Source organism: Desmodus rotundus, chromosome 9 (genome assembly GCF_022682495.2).
Source record: "Desmodus rotundus isolate HL8 chromosome 9, HLdesRot8A.1, whole genome shotgun sequence".
In the NCBI taxonomy this organism is placed as follows: domain Eukaryota; kingdom Metazoa; phylum Chordata; class Mammalia; order Chiroptera; family Phyllostomidae; genus Desmodus; species Desmodus rotundus.
Window position 1 is genome coordinate 81,136,297 of NC_071395.1, and position 15,185 is coordinate 81,151,481.

At 33.2% G+C, this 15,185-nt stretch overlaps 1 protein-coding gene across 3 annotated transcripts in view; it reads left to right on the top strand.

Moving 5' to 3' along the window:
* The window catches only part of SUZ12 (SUZ12 polycomb repressive complex 2 subunit), a 40,726-nt gene that overhangs the window by 18,025 nt on the left and 7,516 nt on the right, over positions 1-15,185 (top strand). For all 3 annotated transcript variants that reach the window (XM_024564811.4, XM_053910542.2, XM_053910543.2), the window contains 5 exons: positions 3,584-3,669; positions 5,274-5,505; positions 6,779-6,872; positions 11,305-11,410; positions 14,936-15,113. In XM_024564811.4, coding sequence (XP_024420579.3) covers positions 3,584-3,669; positions 5,274-5,505; positions 6,779-6,872; positions 11,305-11,410; positions 14,936-15,113 — 696 coding nt within the window. The remainder of the gene's footprint in view (positions 1-3,583; positions 3,670-5,273; positions 5,506-6,778; positions 6,873-11,304; positions 11,411-14,935; positions 15,114-15,185) is intronic.

The following is a 15,185-nucleotide window of genomic DNA, read 5'->3' on the forward strand; positions in this document are numbered from 1 at the left end:
GTAGGATTTTGGTGTAGCTTAGGAGCCTGTATTTTAATAAAGCACCAAGATTACTCAAACATAGGTTGTTTAAGGAACAATTTTTTTCAAAGATTTTGTTTTTAGAGAAAGGGAAGGGAAGGGAAAAGAGAGGAAGAGAAACATCGATATGCAAGAGAGCATCATCAGTTGATTGCTTCTCACACACACCCCAACCAGGGACCAAGCCTCCAACCCAGGCATGTGCCCTGAAGAAGAATTGAACCCATGACCTTTTTTTGATTTGCAGGACAACACTCAACCAACTGAGCCATACTGGTCAGGGCCCAAAGGAATAAATTTTAAGAAAATCTGACTTAAAAGCTTTTTAAAATTGTATATAGGCATTATACATAAGATTGCTCATAGTTTGGTCTCATTGCTTTCCTGCTATCCATTTTAAGTTTCAGGTAGATTTTGAAATTGTTAATCAATGCTGTCTGCTCATTCCTTTTTTTTTTTTTAAGATTTTTAAAATTTTTTTAATTTTTTTTTTTTTTTTGCTTTATTTATTTATTTTTAGACAGAAGGAAAGAGAGGGAGAGAAACGATCAGTGTGTGGTTGCCTCACACACCCCCTGCTGGCGGCCTTGCCTGCAACCCAGGCATGTGCCCTGACTGGGAATCAAACCAACGACCTCTAGGTTCTCAGGCCAGTGCTCAGTTCACTGAGCCACACTAGCCAGGGCAGGATAAAAATCGTTTAGAAGAAACATGTCAAGTTGGTATTTTGTAAGAAACAGAGTTTAATAAACAAAATGGTTACTTAGACCATTTTGATAATTATTCTGGTTTTTTAATGTAAGAGTTATGAACTCTAATATATCTATTAGTAGCTAGTATCCCAATCATCTTATAGAGTCCTTTTTTAAAATTGATTTTAGAGAGAGAGAGAGAAAGATTGACTTGTTGCTCCACTTACTTATACATTCATTGGTTACTTCTTATATGTGCCCTGACCAGAGTTTGAACTCACAACCTTGACTTATCGGGACAGTGCTCTAATCAGCAACTGAGCTACTGAACTACTGAGCTACTTGGCCAGAGCTGGAGTCATTATTTCTAATAGTTCATTATTTTGTTTTTCTGTGGTACTTCTAAAGTACCTGGACTCTAATACTTTAGAAGCTTATCATTTGAATTTTGTAGGTCTGTGAGCCCTTTGTTCCCAGGGGCTTACTTAAAACATATAAATTATTCATCACTGAAATTAGTAATGGACATTACTTGAATAATATTTACTGATCAATGTTGTTTGGTTAGTTAATGTAATTCAATTACTTTTACTTGAATTAAGTAGTTGAAATTAATTGGAAAATAGTTTCATTAAGCTTTTTTCATGTCTGTATGACAAAATGTGTAAAGTTCAAAAAGTACTTGAATTCACTTGAAGTTTTCGTTTTTTTTCTTGATGTTACTAAAGTAAATGAGAAAATAAACTCTGTTGATACTTCTGTTACCAGAAAATAATTTCCCTTTATAATCAAATTAGTGGATTTTCAGAGGAAGCAGATATATTACCTCTCTTGTCTATTCAGGGTATATAAGTCACCTGTTTGATTCCTGGTCAGGGCACATGCCTGGGTTGTCCTGTCCCCAGTTGGGGCGTGTGCAAGAGGCAACTGATTGATGTTCCTTTCTCTCTCTCTTCCTCCCTCCTTTCCCTTCCCTCTAAAAAGAAAGAAAGAAAGTCTTTTTTAAAAATCTCTAAAGCCTGGTTATTTTCTTTTATTTTTAAATGAAGACTTTTTGTTTAGCAGGTAATTGAAACTGCTTAGAATGAATACACAGAGATTATTAGAGTGCTGTTTTCATGGTGAATAATTGTTCAGGGAGTATTTTTGTTACTGCATTTTAGGCATTGGATTATTTTTCCTATATTAAAGTATTTTTATTTGGATATAACTTTTTTTAAAATTTAATCTGTATTTTTTCCCCCTATTACAATTTAGTCCCATTATATCCCCCCACCCTTCAGCAATCACCACACCATTGTCCATGTCCATGAGTCCTTTTTCCTTTTTGCTCAGTATCTTCACCCCCTATCCTCTCCACCCCCACCCTAGCTGTCAACCTGCTCTCCATCTATGAGTCTCTCCATTTTCCTTGTTAGTTCAGTTTATTCATTAGATTCCACATACGAGTGAAATCGTATGGTATTTGTCTTTCTCTCACTGGCTTATTTCACTTAGCATGATATTCTCCAGGTTCATCCATATTGTCACAAAGGATAACATTTTCTTTGTTTTTGGATATTTCAAAAGAGACTGATTCAAATGCATTTTATGCACACACCCTGCATAAGAAGAATCTTTCTAAGTAGAAAAAAACTGTCTAAAATCTCAGAACAAAATTATTTTATTTCCGTATATGTTCATGGATTCATCTATTATACTTCTGTATATTACTGAAACTTGATGAATGAATAATTATTCAAAGTTTTGAACTATTAATGGCTTTGGGATTTAAAGACAAATTATAGATAAGTACTCTGGAACTCTAATTTTCAAAAGCATTTGTTAATTGATACAGAGAATATAGACTATATTTTAAAATTAAAATACTTAAATTTTGTAAACCAAGAGATTCCTCTAGGTAGGAAATAAATGTCTTAATTTCTGCTATCCCATTTAGGCTTTAGAGAAACTTTGGGGAAAAGGTCAAAAAATAGCTATTTTTCTTTTGAAATTAACTTTTATAATGTTTACTTTTTAATTATTTAAATATAAGGGTACATTTATTATGGCTGGGGACAGTGAGACAAGGAAGAGCTTAGCACAGAAGCAGCAACAGGAGAGCCTAGGTGGGGCTGATTTGGCTCACTGGGAAGTCAGAGGAAAGGGCGCCTTGGAGACAGGTTCCAAATGTTAGTCCAGGACAAGCTACCGCTGCTCATGGCTTCCTGGTTGCAAGTCTTGTGCAGTCCCTTACATTTAGTTTTTAAATCCTTCACGAGTCTTGGTCTAAGATTTTTTTAGTTTAATAGTTCTGTATTCAAAATGAAATGTGTAATAGTAACTATATAAATGTATTTTAAAGTAAGTTTTAATGGTGGTAGATATGGAGAGAAGGAAAAAATAATTTTAATGTTTATTTTTTGTGTGGTTGTCTCTCCTGAACTATTTTTCGTTTTGATTTCCACCAAGAAGCTTTAACTGTGTTTGTCAAGAAATTACTTTTGGGGGGCAAATACAGATAAACACAGTTTATTATAGTCTTTTATTATTGTCGTTAAGTCTTTATAGCAGAAATAATTGGTAAATTTTTTAGTTTAATTAAAATAATTGAGCCATGATTTGAATCCAAAGAAAATCACAGTATATAAGAAGGTAATTATACTTTTCTTGTGAAAGGTTTATTTAAATGACTTTATATGTAAAGGCTTTTTCAGAGTTTGCTATACATTTAAAACTGGTTTTAGAGAAAAAGAATGAATAAACTTCTGAGAAGCCTTCATTACAGGAAGTCTTTTTTTTGTTTGAAATTTCTAGACTTCTTAGAAAATAAATACTGTATTTATATATTCTAAAAAATAATATTTTAAAATACTGATTTTTCTATTTAGATAAGCCATCACAAAACTCAGAAAATGAACAAAATTCTGTTACTCTGGAAGTCCTGCTTGTGAAAGTTTGCCATAAAAAAAGAAAGGTAATGTATAAAATGCTGTTGGTAGATTAAGTAGAATAATTTTTTAAGTTGAATGTGTTCATGTATATGTACTTTGTTTTTAAACCTTTAAAGCTTTTAAATATGTTGGTGCCTGAATTATAAAACTGATAACCTCTTCTGCCAACCTCCTAGATCTGCATGTTTTATTTATAGTTTGGCTATAGGTATATGTGTAAAACTTCTCCCATACATCTTCTTCACCTGACATTGAAGGGAAGAAACTATCTTTTCGCATTTTAAGATATAAATTCAGTTACCTCCCTGCCACTTCAGTGTCTTAGCTTATTTTTTAGCTACTTGTCCCCATTAAAATACTGAATGAGGGCTAAGAGAGAATTTTTCCAAGAGGATTACTTTTTGTAAAACCACTCTTGGGGAAAAAAATTCTGTTGCCCAGCATTATTGGGTATTAACTTGTTAATATATTGCTTCAAGTTTTTATTATAAGATGAAGTCATTTTGTCATAGAAACAAGTATAATAATGATTAATTTTTTGGACAACCTACCAGAGCCAAAAGGTACACCTTTTTTGTAGCCTCAAGTCAAGTCCTTGGGTATTTTAAGAGTAGGAATGACCTGTATGAAGTTCCTATTGCTGATTTTCTTCTAAAATCATAGTAAGGTGATAAGGGCTTAAAATCTTCGCGTTGGTATGAGGTGGACTAAGGTGACAGGAGATGGCAGAGTAAGTATATGTAAAAAACTTTAAAGTTAACAAATACCACTCCCCATGTACCCCTAGCCCCCTGCACATTTGACATGCAGTGATGTGAAAATTCTTCAACAAGTCATTTTATTTAGGCAAAAAATTGTGAATATACCTATTATATCCTTTTGGTGTTTCAAAAAAAATTAGGCATAAGCATTTTCTTGGGAAGATTGATATATTAATATCAGTCACCTCTGGAGTGTAAGATCTGGGGGGTGGAGGACACATCTCTTTTTATACTCTTATGGAATAAAGTTCTATTTTTACCATAAGCATGTATTTACTTTAAAAAGAAGTTACAATGAAATATGTACTATATTTTCTTATTATAAAGGTCTTACGCATCTTCTAATTTTTGAACCATACTCTTTCAGCATAATTCTAGTTATATAATTACAGAACATTACTCATAATATGGTTAATATTGCCTCTGTTAAATAACATATTTAAATATATGAATTTACTATGTGGGGTTAAAATTCTCTTCATTTCTAATGGTCTCGTCAATTATTTTGTTAGAAAAGGGAAGATTATATGATTAAAAGATTCATTTATATTACTGTTTTAAACATTTTAATTCCATACTTCTAATTTAAAACTTTTAGATGATTATCAGCTAGATATCAGATATATTATATCATCATTTTCAATATATTGGAGAAATCCTCATTTGTTTTAATATTTATGATACAGTTTTTCCAAATTTTCTTTTTGTTTCATTATAGTTTTCATAACTGTGGTTAGAATTTTAGCATGTCCTTTGGTAATCTTGGCCTATACCATGTCTCCTATAACTGTGATTATAAGGTTTTTTGTAATTCTTATATATATTGTATATGTATAAATATAATTTCATAATCTTTACTTTTACAGGATGTAAGTTGTCCAATAAGGCAAGTTCCTACAGGTAAAAAGCAGGTGCCTTTGAATCCTGACCTCAATCAAACAAAACCTGGAAATTTCCCATCCCTTGCAGTTTCCAGTAATGAATTTGAACCTAGTAACAGCCATATGGTGAAGTCTTACTCATTGCTATTTAGAGTGACTCGTCCGGGAAGAAGAGAGTTTAATGGAATGATTAATGGAGAAACCAATGAAAATATTGGTAATTTTTATTTTAATAATTTTACTGGATTTTGTCATTGGAGCTTAAGGTGGTTCATGAAAATTATTGACCCAGGATATCTTTATAGTATTCATAATTTTGAACTATTTCTTTTTGAGTTAATTTAATAATTTATTTAAGACTGCCATTCCAAGGGAAAAATAAATTGCATGACTAATAGCGTGACTTTTATTTGCAAATCTCTGATAGTCTAAATGAGATGATTTTATGGTAGGTTGCCCAGGCTGTTGGACTCTTGGCTATCATGCTGTACTAGATACTTAATTTATAAAGTTCTCATTATTACATGATGGAACATACCTCATTAATAGATGATGAAACATTTCATACAGTAAAAAAATTGATGGAAAAGACTAGTATTTCAAATCAGTCTCTCAGCAAATAATAGATTTACCCCCCCCCAACATTTTATTGTGAAAAATTATATACAGAATAGTAAAAAGAATTTGTAAAGACCAATATATCCTCACATTCTACACATAGATTGTACAATTGATATTATATTTGGTTGTTGTATATACCCTAGTAGTTATGAATCCACCTTTGAGGTAATCATTAAACTAACATATAGGTGCAGGGAATACAAAAATGATTAAAACATTCAGTTTTATCCAGCAAAGGTTCACAACCTAGATTATGGAGATAGACAAATACAAATAAGTACAGTTGACCCTTGAACCAACCCACCCTCACCTCACCCACCCCTACAGTTGAAAATCTGTGTGTAACTTAAGTTGGCTCTCTGCATCTGCAGATTCCCAAGTGCAGATTGAAAATACACCTGATGGGTTTGAACTGCATGGGGTGTATAAGTGGACCTGTGCAGTTCAAACCCATGTTGTTCCAGGGTCAGCCATATTTGTAGCAAAATGATGAGTGGTCTAATAGAGGTATAGGTAAAGTTTAGTGAAGCACCTTGGAAGAAGTAATCTTTGAGTCCTGAAGTATCCTTGAAAGTTCTTGAAAAGTAACCATGAATAAGGAGGTGGTTTTACTTCTTGCCTAGCAAGATCATGCTGAACAGAAAATTAACATTTGCACAAATGTGGACTTATTGTCAATGAATGTTAAAAAGTAAGGACATACATACTGCAAAAACAGTATGGAAGAGTGCAAGTCTGGATAGTAAATGGCAGCTTAAATATAATTTGGACCTCATTTGGAATAAATGTAATATATTAAGGGATCACATAACATAAATAGGATATTTTGCTTGAATATTTGATTCATGAGAAATGTTTGTCAAATTCAGATGTCAATGAAGAACTTCCAGCTAGAAGAAAACGAAATCGTGAAGATGGGGAAAAGACATTTGTTGCACAAATGACAGTGTTTGATAAAAACAGGTAATGCTGATGGACAAGTGAGGCTCCCATAAGGTTCTAGATATCTTTTTATTCTGAAGCAGAATGTAGTGGTGATATTATTTCTTTGCCTTTGTTTCTCTCTATTCTTATGACTGAAAAAACAAAAAAATACTAATACTTTATTACATAGAAAGCAGTAAACACAGATGAGGAACTGTTTGAATGGCTCAGTTAAGATTATTTATTTGGCAAGTGTTTTTTGAGTGTCTACTTCTTGCCAGACACTGTTCTAGGTGGTGAAAAGACAACAAAATCTTTGCATTCGTGGAGCTTAACTTTAGTGGAAGAAATATATACACCACTCCTCCAAAAAAATTAGATTAACTGATGTCACTTAGTGATGAGTGCGTTGAAGAAAAATAAAAAGAATAAATGGTTACTTTATAGAGAAAAATCTCTGAGAGAAGGTAATATTTGAACAGAGACCTGAATGAAGTGGGCCCTGTTTTGAGATTATGTATTTACTAAAATTAGGAAATTGTGTGTAATCATTGTATGGTTCTCCAGGTGCATTTTGGCACAGGGTAGCAAAGAACACTTGGTCTTATAATCATCTCGGCAGTTTTCATTTGGAAATGAAGCACCTTAGTGCCAGTAAAAGAAGATCTAGGAGGCAAATGCAGCATTCTTTGACAGGCAAAAGCTTTACATGACTTTTTTCTTGTAGAGGACAAAGAGCCGAGTGTAACTACTAGTACATTCCTTGCACTCTTTAAAAAGTATGAGATTGTTTCTTTAATATCATTTACTAGCCACCATGTAAAGAAAGGTATTGACTTTTAATGGGAAGGCAAAGATGATTAGTAATAAACCCATCTATTTTTTCTACCAGATTGTCTTAGAATATGTTTCTTAATATTAATACTGGCAGAACAAATATAGTGTCTTTTTAAAATCAGAAATTTGAATGTGGATCAAAGATTTATGGAAAACAAACAAATGTAGTAGGAGATAGCGGTTATGTCTGTGAGAGAAGCAATGAGGGTGTGGCACACCGGGCTTCGTTGATGTTGGTAAATGTTATTTCTTGGGCCGCATGGGGAGGTATGTTGTGTTCTTTTTCAAATTCTTTACATATATATTACCTTACACATGGTACTTTATATATATATATGAACATATTCCTTATACATGGGAAATACTCCTTTTTATTTAATGATAAAACGTACCAAGAACCATGAGAGAATTTTCCCCCAACTTCTTTTGAAAACCCAAACTGACAAAAAAGTTGAATAATACAGTTAACTAATGCCTATATACCCTTCATCTAGTTTCATCAGTTAACATTTTACCACATTTAACTTTATTTGTGAGTGTATATTTTGTTTTTGTGATGAACCATTTGGAAGTTTGATTATGACACTCATACTCATTCCCCCTAAAGACTTGAGGATGTGTCTCCTAAGAACAAGAATATTGCCCTCAATAACCACAATACACCTATAATAGTAAGAGAATTTAACATAATATAATACTGTCTTCCCAATTGACCCCAATAATGTCCTTTCTAACTCTTTCTCCCTTTCCCCCGCATTGAGGACTATGATCTGTAGCCACTTGTCAGTTGCCATATCTATTTAGTCTCCTTGAAATTAGAATGGTTGTCCAGTTTTTTTGTTTTGTTGTTACTGTTTTTGACTTCTGTGACAGTTTTTTAAAGTATAGGCCTGTAGTTTTGCAGAATGTCTCAATTTGGGCTCTTGTGGTTGGTTCCTTAATAAATAGATTCAAATTAGATAAACATTTTAGGCAGGAACTAAATAGTGATGTGTTCTTTGCACATCACAGACACAATATTTGATCACTTGGTTAAGGTGGTATTACCATATTTGTCCATTGTAACAGTACACCTTTTCCCTTTAGTTAATGAATGTGTGATCTCTATGGTAAGATGTCAAACTGGGTAAATAACCTTTTCACTCCAACTGCCCTTTACCCAGCAGTTTGGCATCCATTGAGGATTCTTGATTGAATAAATTATTCCCGTAACAGTTATCAGTTGGTAACTTATGTCATTGCTTCCATGTTTGTTGGCAGTTTTCTGTAAAGAAGAGCACTGCTTCCCTTAAAAAAAATTAAATACGGAGTGACAAATTCCATTTTTATTCAATCTGTTTTAATGTATTAATGTAGTTATTCATTTTAATGCTCAAATTGTCCTAAATTTGATCAGGAGAAGCCCCTCTAAGCAGGCTCTTTGTGTTGACTTACGTATTTATTTATTTTTTGTTTTTCCTTACTTTCTGGAATAGTAAAATATCCCAGGTTTACATTCCCATTTTTCAACCTCTGTTCTGAAATTGGTCATTTCTTCAAGGAGTCTTGGTTCTTTTAGTAGAGGAAAGTACTATATTTTGCTGTGTATAATGCACTCCAGTGTATAATGTGCCCCCATGTTTTTGGCCCTCAATTTTGGGGGAGAAAAATCTTTAAATTTTTTAATTCAATTTTTAATTTATATTCAGAAACAAAACCGATTATCATATTCCAGGATATTATTTGGCATACATTATTGCCATATTATTTGGGATATCGTTACTGCTTTCTAGAGTTAGACTTTTAACGTATAAGCATAAATAAAAGAATTAAAAACATTTATGTAGATACAGAATTAGTACTACCTATGTATAATGTGCATCCTTATTTTTCTCTCAAAAATTTGGGCAAAATGCTCATTATACATGCAAAATGTAGTATTTGAAAGCCAAGATCTGGGGAGTTAGATGTGTAAAAATTCTTAGTCTCAGGGAAATTAAAGTCTCCTTAAAGAATAACCAAAACTCAAAAGCTATGTAGAAAAAGTATGAAGTACTAAACAAAATAAAAAATTTCTGAAAATAGAAATAAACCAAGTGAAGAATGACAGGTCTGGAAAATTAATTTTAACTAATACTGTAGTTGGATGTCTTGTTCCTCTAATATAAAAAGATCATATTAAGTGAAAAGAAAAATACCACAACCCCTTAGAAAAATGAACAAGAGATATGATAAAAATGTTTACAAAAAAAGAAACTATTATAGCTCTTAAACATTTAAAAGATAAGACATCTGTATATAAAAGTACACTGAGATGTCATTTTTTTTCACTTACCAGTTTGGCAGAGATCAAAAAATCTTGATAAAGCACTATTGATGAGGCTTTGGGGAAAAAGGGCCTCCTCATACATTACAGGTAGGAGGGTAAATTCGATTGAACCTATCAAATGTACAATCATAAGATAGAATATTATGTAGATGCATGAGGGAAGCTCCTTTATAATTCAGAAGTATATGAATGTATTACCTATGTAAGTAAAATTCGCTTTTTAAAATACTAAGTTAAAATAGCTTTGCTGATAAGACTTGAAGTAGCATAAATTCAAGAAGTACAGCAAGAAGACAGAAATTCTTAAGTCTCAAAATCATTGTGTTAAGAGTCAGTCTTTGGAGACAGACTATCTGGACTTAATTGCTAGCTCTGGATACTTTGTCATCTTAGGGCAAGTTACTTAACTTCTCTGTTCCTCATTTCTCTCTTCCAAAAAATTGGTGTAATAGCATCTTCATAGAGCTGTTGGGAAGATAAAATGAACTGTGTAAAGTCTTTAAAACAGTGCCTGGCACATCTTAAGCACTCAATAAATGTTAGCTATTAGCACCTAACAGAGTTCTCTAAGACTGATGAAGAGATGCCAGATTCTTCTTGGTATATACAATAAATTATTGAGCATGATTGAACAATGGTGTTTAGGTAGTAGTGTTAACCAGTGTTTAAAAGTATGGAAAAATAAACTATATATACACACATATATATGTACATACACATTAAAACTATACTGTAGGTATGAGTATAATTTAGTTAATTCTTTGCTTCAGCTGGTATTTCATTTACTCATTTATTCATGAAATGTTTATTGAGCACCTATATGTGCCAGGTGCCCCTAGGATCTTAGAGTTATTAGAGTTGTCACTATAATCATAAATTGGATTACTGGTGAAGTGTAAAAGTCCGGAACTCTAGTTCAAATATTACAATAGTTAAAAATAACAGAGGCATAATTCTTAGTGGTCCCCTAAGGCAAGTATTGTAACATTCCCATTTTTGCAAGTATAAAGTCTGGACATGTACTTTATACTTAATATTTAAAGCTTACTAAGTTTTGAGACCTTAGGTATATTATACTTTAAATGTTTAAAGTTACATCTGAGTAGCTACATTAATAAAATAATTCTCTAGTAATAGTTAATAGTGGAAATCATTAAAATTGCTTTTGTCAAGAATGGAGTATAGGTATATTTTAAAATCTTGTTGGGTATATAAGCTAGTTCATAAATTTAATAAATGCTTTTTAGTATAAATCTAAAGATGTAGAATTTGTGTACTTACAATAATAACACAGGTTACTTTAAAGTGTATGTGTTTGTCTAACAGGCGCTTACAGCTTTTAGATGGGGAGTATGAAGTAGCCATGCAGGAAATGGAAGAATGTCCAATAAGCAAGAAAAGAGCAACATGGGAGACTATTCTTGATGGGAAGGTATGGACTGCTTAGAAGGTTGAGCACGTAATAGATATGAACTCCCATTTTTTATTGATGGTTTCTCCCCCAAATGCAAATTCATGTCGAAAGTGGAGTCCTTTGTTTTTGTACTTGGAAAACAAATAAAATTATCTAGTGAGCGTATGTAATGGAAGGCATCCTCCTTGGAGCCAGACCAAGTTCAGATTTCACTCCTAGCTATGTGGCATCTGGCAAGTTACTTAAACTTTGTGTCTCAGTTTTCTCATCTATAAAACTAGGCATAGAATTGATGGATTAAATGAAATAATGAAGTATGTTTAACAGCACCGTGCCTGGCATAAAATAAGTGCTCAATAAATGTTAACTGCTATTGTAAATCCCATTCATAGCAACAGTAGGTTACATGATGACTAGAAATAAATTAATGAAGAAATCTGCAGAACTTAAATGAAGCACACTTAAAATAATTCTTCTAAGAGATTTAAATAGGCATACATACATTTCTTGAATAGGCAGGCTTAGTGGAATGTCATTTATTTCTAACTATATTAGGTCAGTGTACTATCATAAGCAAACTCCTAAAAGGATTTTTTAAGCATTAAAGTTAATTTCAAGTAAACCTAGAACAATATATAATAATATTAAGGAAAATTGTAGAAAAGTTTTCTGAGAACCTTTAATTACCAAAGGGTAGAATGTACTAAAAGTTAAAAGTACTTAATTGGTATGGTATAAGCATAAGAGTAGACAAGCACATCACTAAAGCATAGTTCTGAAATTGTTTCATACACATTTGGGATTTAGTCATGATAAAATAGATGTTAGACCTGTGTGGGAAAGAAAGACTTCATTAATTGTGACAGCTGGTCTCTAGCCAACTGGAAATAAACTTAGATCTAATAAATTCCAGAAGGCTCATAAATGTAAATGTAAAAATTAACAATACATAACAAAAAATGTAGGTAAATATTCATATAATCTTGCTATGAGGAAAGCTCTTCAAAGTGTGATGCAACAGCTAAGAAGCACTTAATAAAAATGACTACAGTGAATTCTAAATATAAAAATCTGAATTTAAAAACAAATGATAGACTGCACAAAATATTTGTAACATTTCAAAGGCTAATATTATGAATACATAGTTTTATAAATCAGTAACAAAAAGGTAAGCAATCTAATTAGAAAAATCACTAAAGGACAATCAAGCAGTTCTTAACAAATATAAGATGCCCAGTAAATTCAAAAGTATTCCAAGACATGCAAACGAGATCAGAGATACACCTTAAGATTGACAGTTTATAGTCGGGTATGTGAGGACACATACTCTCAAATAACCCTTTAATGTAAGAACAAATTGGTACCTCCTTGCTTGGAGGGCAGACGGACAATATGGGTAACAATTTTAATTGTATAATTATATATATAATCATTAACAATTTTATTTCCACCCTTTTATAACAAGGTAGTAACTGGTAACTGAAACGATAGAAGTAACAAGTCTTGTCAAAATTGTTAAAAACTGAATAATTAGAAACACCTTATTGTAAAAAGCCATTAAAAAAATACTTTGACAAAATTTCCATGATATTTAATTTTTTATAATTATATATGTACTTCCACTACTTCTAAAATAAATGATAATAGTGACTAAGTTGTGGGTGATAGGATTTCAAGTAATTTTTATTTCTTTATACTTACTTAAGGAGTTCGAATTTTCTACAGGTATTTATGTTTTAAATTTTTTATTTAAAGTTTGTGTGGTTTACCCATGAGAAAATAAAGATTGTATCTATAATGGGTTGTTGGTTTTTCCCAGGAAATTGAGGCAATATGAAATGGCATCCTTTTAAATCAAATCATAAAGATTTGCTGCTTTAAAAAAAACTCTGTGCTGCTATTTTAAATAAATGTCCCATAAACCAGTGCTATTTTAATGGATAATTTATTTAAAATTTCTTACATTTCCAAAAATGTTGTAATGAATATATTTATACATGTATCTTTTTGCACTGCAAGTATTTGGTAAGATAAATTCCTAGATATGGTTCTGGCTGGTGTGGCTCTGTGGATTGAGGGCCAGCCTGAGAACCAAATGGTCACTGGTCCAATTCCCTGTCAGGGCACATGCCTGGGTTGCGGGCCAGGTTCCCAGTTGGGGGGTGTGCAAGAGGAAACCACACTTTGATGTTTCTCTCCCTCTCTTTCTCCCTCCCTTCCCCTCTCTCTAAAAATAAATAAAAACTTTTTTTTTAAAAGACATAAATTCCTAGATATGGACTTACTATGTCAGAACTAGTTCATGTGATCACATTTTTATCTCATTCCAGTCTAAACCTTAGTTTTAAGAGGATTATTTCTAATGAAGATGTAGAAGGCGTTTAGGCTTGTATGGCAGTAAAATAAATAGGAACTCATAGGTTCAAGAGGCAGTTGGAGATGTATGGGTTTAGAATTCAAGTATAAAGAACGGAGAACCAATTTGGGATTGCCAAAAATAGGTAAGCCCTGGAGGATGGGTGAGAGATAGGGACACCTGGCTAAATATTAGCTGGTAACTAAGGAGACCGATAAAAGAGTAAGTAGTCTTATAAGTGATTAGAGGTGAAGGAGGAAAGCCAAGATAAAGTTCATTGTGCCGAAACCTAAAGAAGAGAAGCAAGGGCAGCCATCAGTGAAGCTAAGAGAAGTCAAGGGCAATTACCATTTTCACTGTTCGTTATAAAGAAAGTAGTTAGTCATCTAACAGTGTCTGCAAAGTGACAGGCTTGGGTACTGCAGTTTTCTTGTTTGTAAAGACATTTTTTAAAAATTTATTTTTAGAGTGAGGGGGAGAGAAACATCAATGTGTGGTTGCCTCTCGCATGCCCCCTACTGGGGGACCTGGCCTGCAACCCAGGCATGTGTCCTCACGGGGAATCCAACCCTCAGTCGATCCTTTGGTTCACAGGCCATCACTCAATCCACTGAGCCACACCAGCCAGGGCAAGACATTTTTAATTGGTTACTAACATAAAAATGGTAATATTTTGCCCTGGCTGGTGTGGCTCTGGATTGAGTGCTAGCCTGTGAACCAAAGGTTCACTGGTTCGATTCCCAGTCAGGGCACGTGCCTGGGTTGCAGGCCAGGTCCCCAGTTGAGGGCATGTGAGGGGCAGCTGATCGATGTATCTCTCACACATTGATGTTTCTCTCCTTCTCTCTCTTCCTCCTTTCCCCTCTCTCTAAAAGTAAATAAACAAAATTGTTTTTAAATATGGTAATATTTCCCATTATAACTTGGATTTCTGACTTTTGAAAAATATGAAAATCTGGCAGGGCTGGGCCAATGTTTGCATGTGGCAACAGCTCAGCTACTGTTGTTAAGTAGCTGCCTTATTTAAACAGCCTGAGCTCTCCACTACTTTGGATTTTCAAGGAAAAACTGTTGATTTCAATCAGGTCCACATTAATTTATAAATGTTTTTTATGTTTCTACAGTGTCTTTCAGTTCATTGTACAGAATCTTACTTTACTCTTTTCATGTTTTTTTTTACTTTTTAGAGGCTGCCTCCATTTGAAACATTTTCTCAGGGACCTACGTTACAGTTCACTCTCCGTTGGACAGGAGAGACCAATGATAAATCTACAGCTCCTATTGCCAAGCCTCTTGCCACTAGAAATTCAGAGAGTCTCCATCAAGAAAACAAGCCTGGTTCAGTTAAACCTGCTCAAACAATTGGTAAGAAAACACTGCTGTCAAAATAATGCTTTGCAGAGACAGAGCTTAGGCTTTAGATTAACTTGTTTGTTG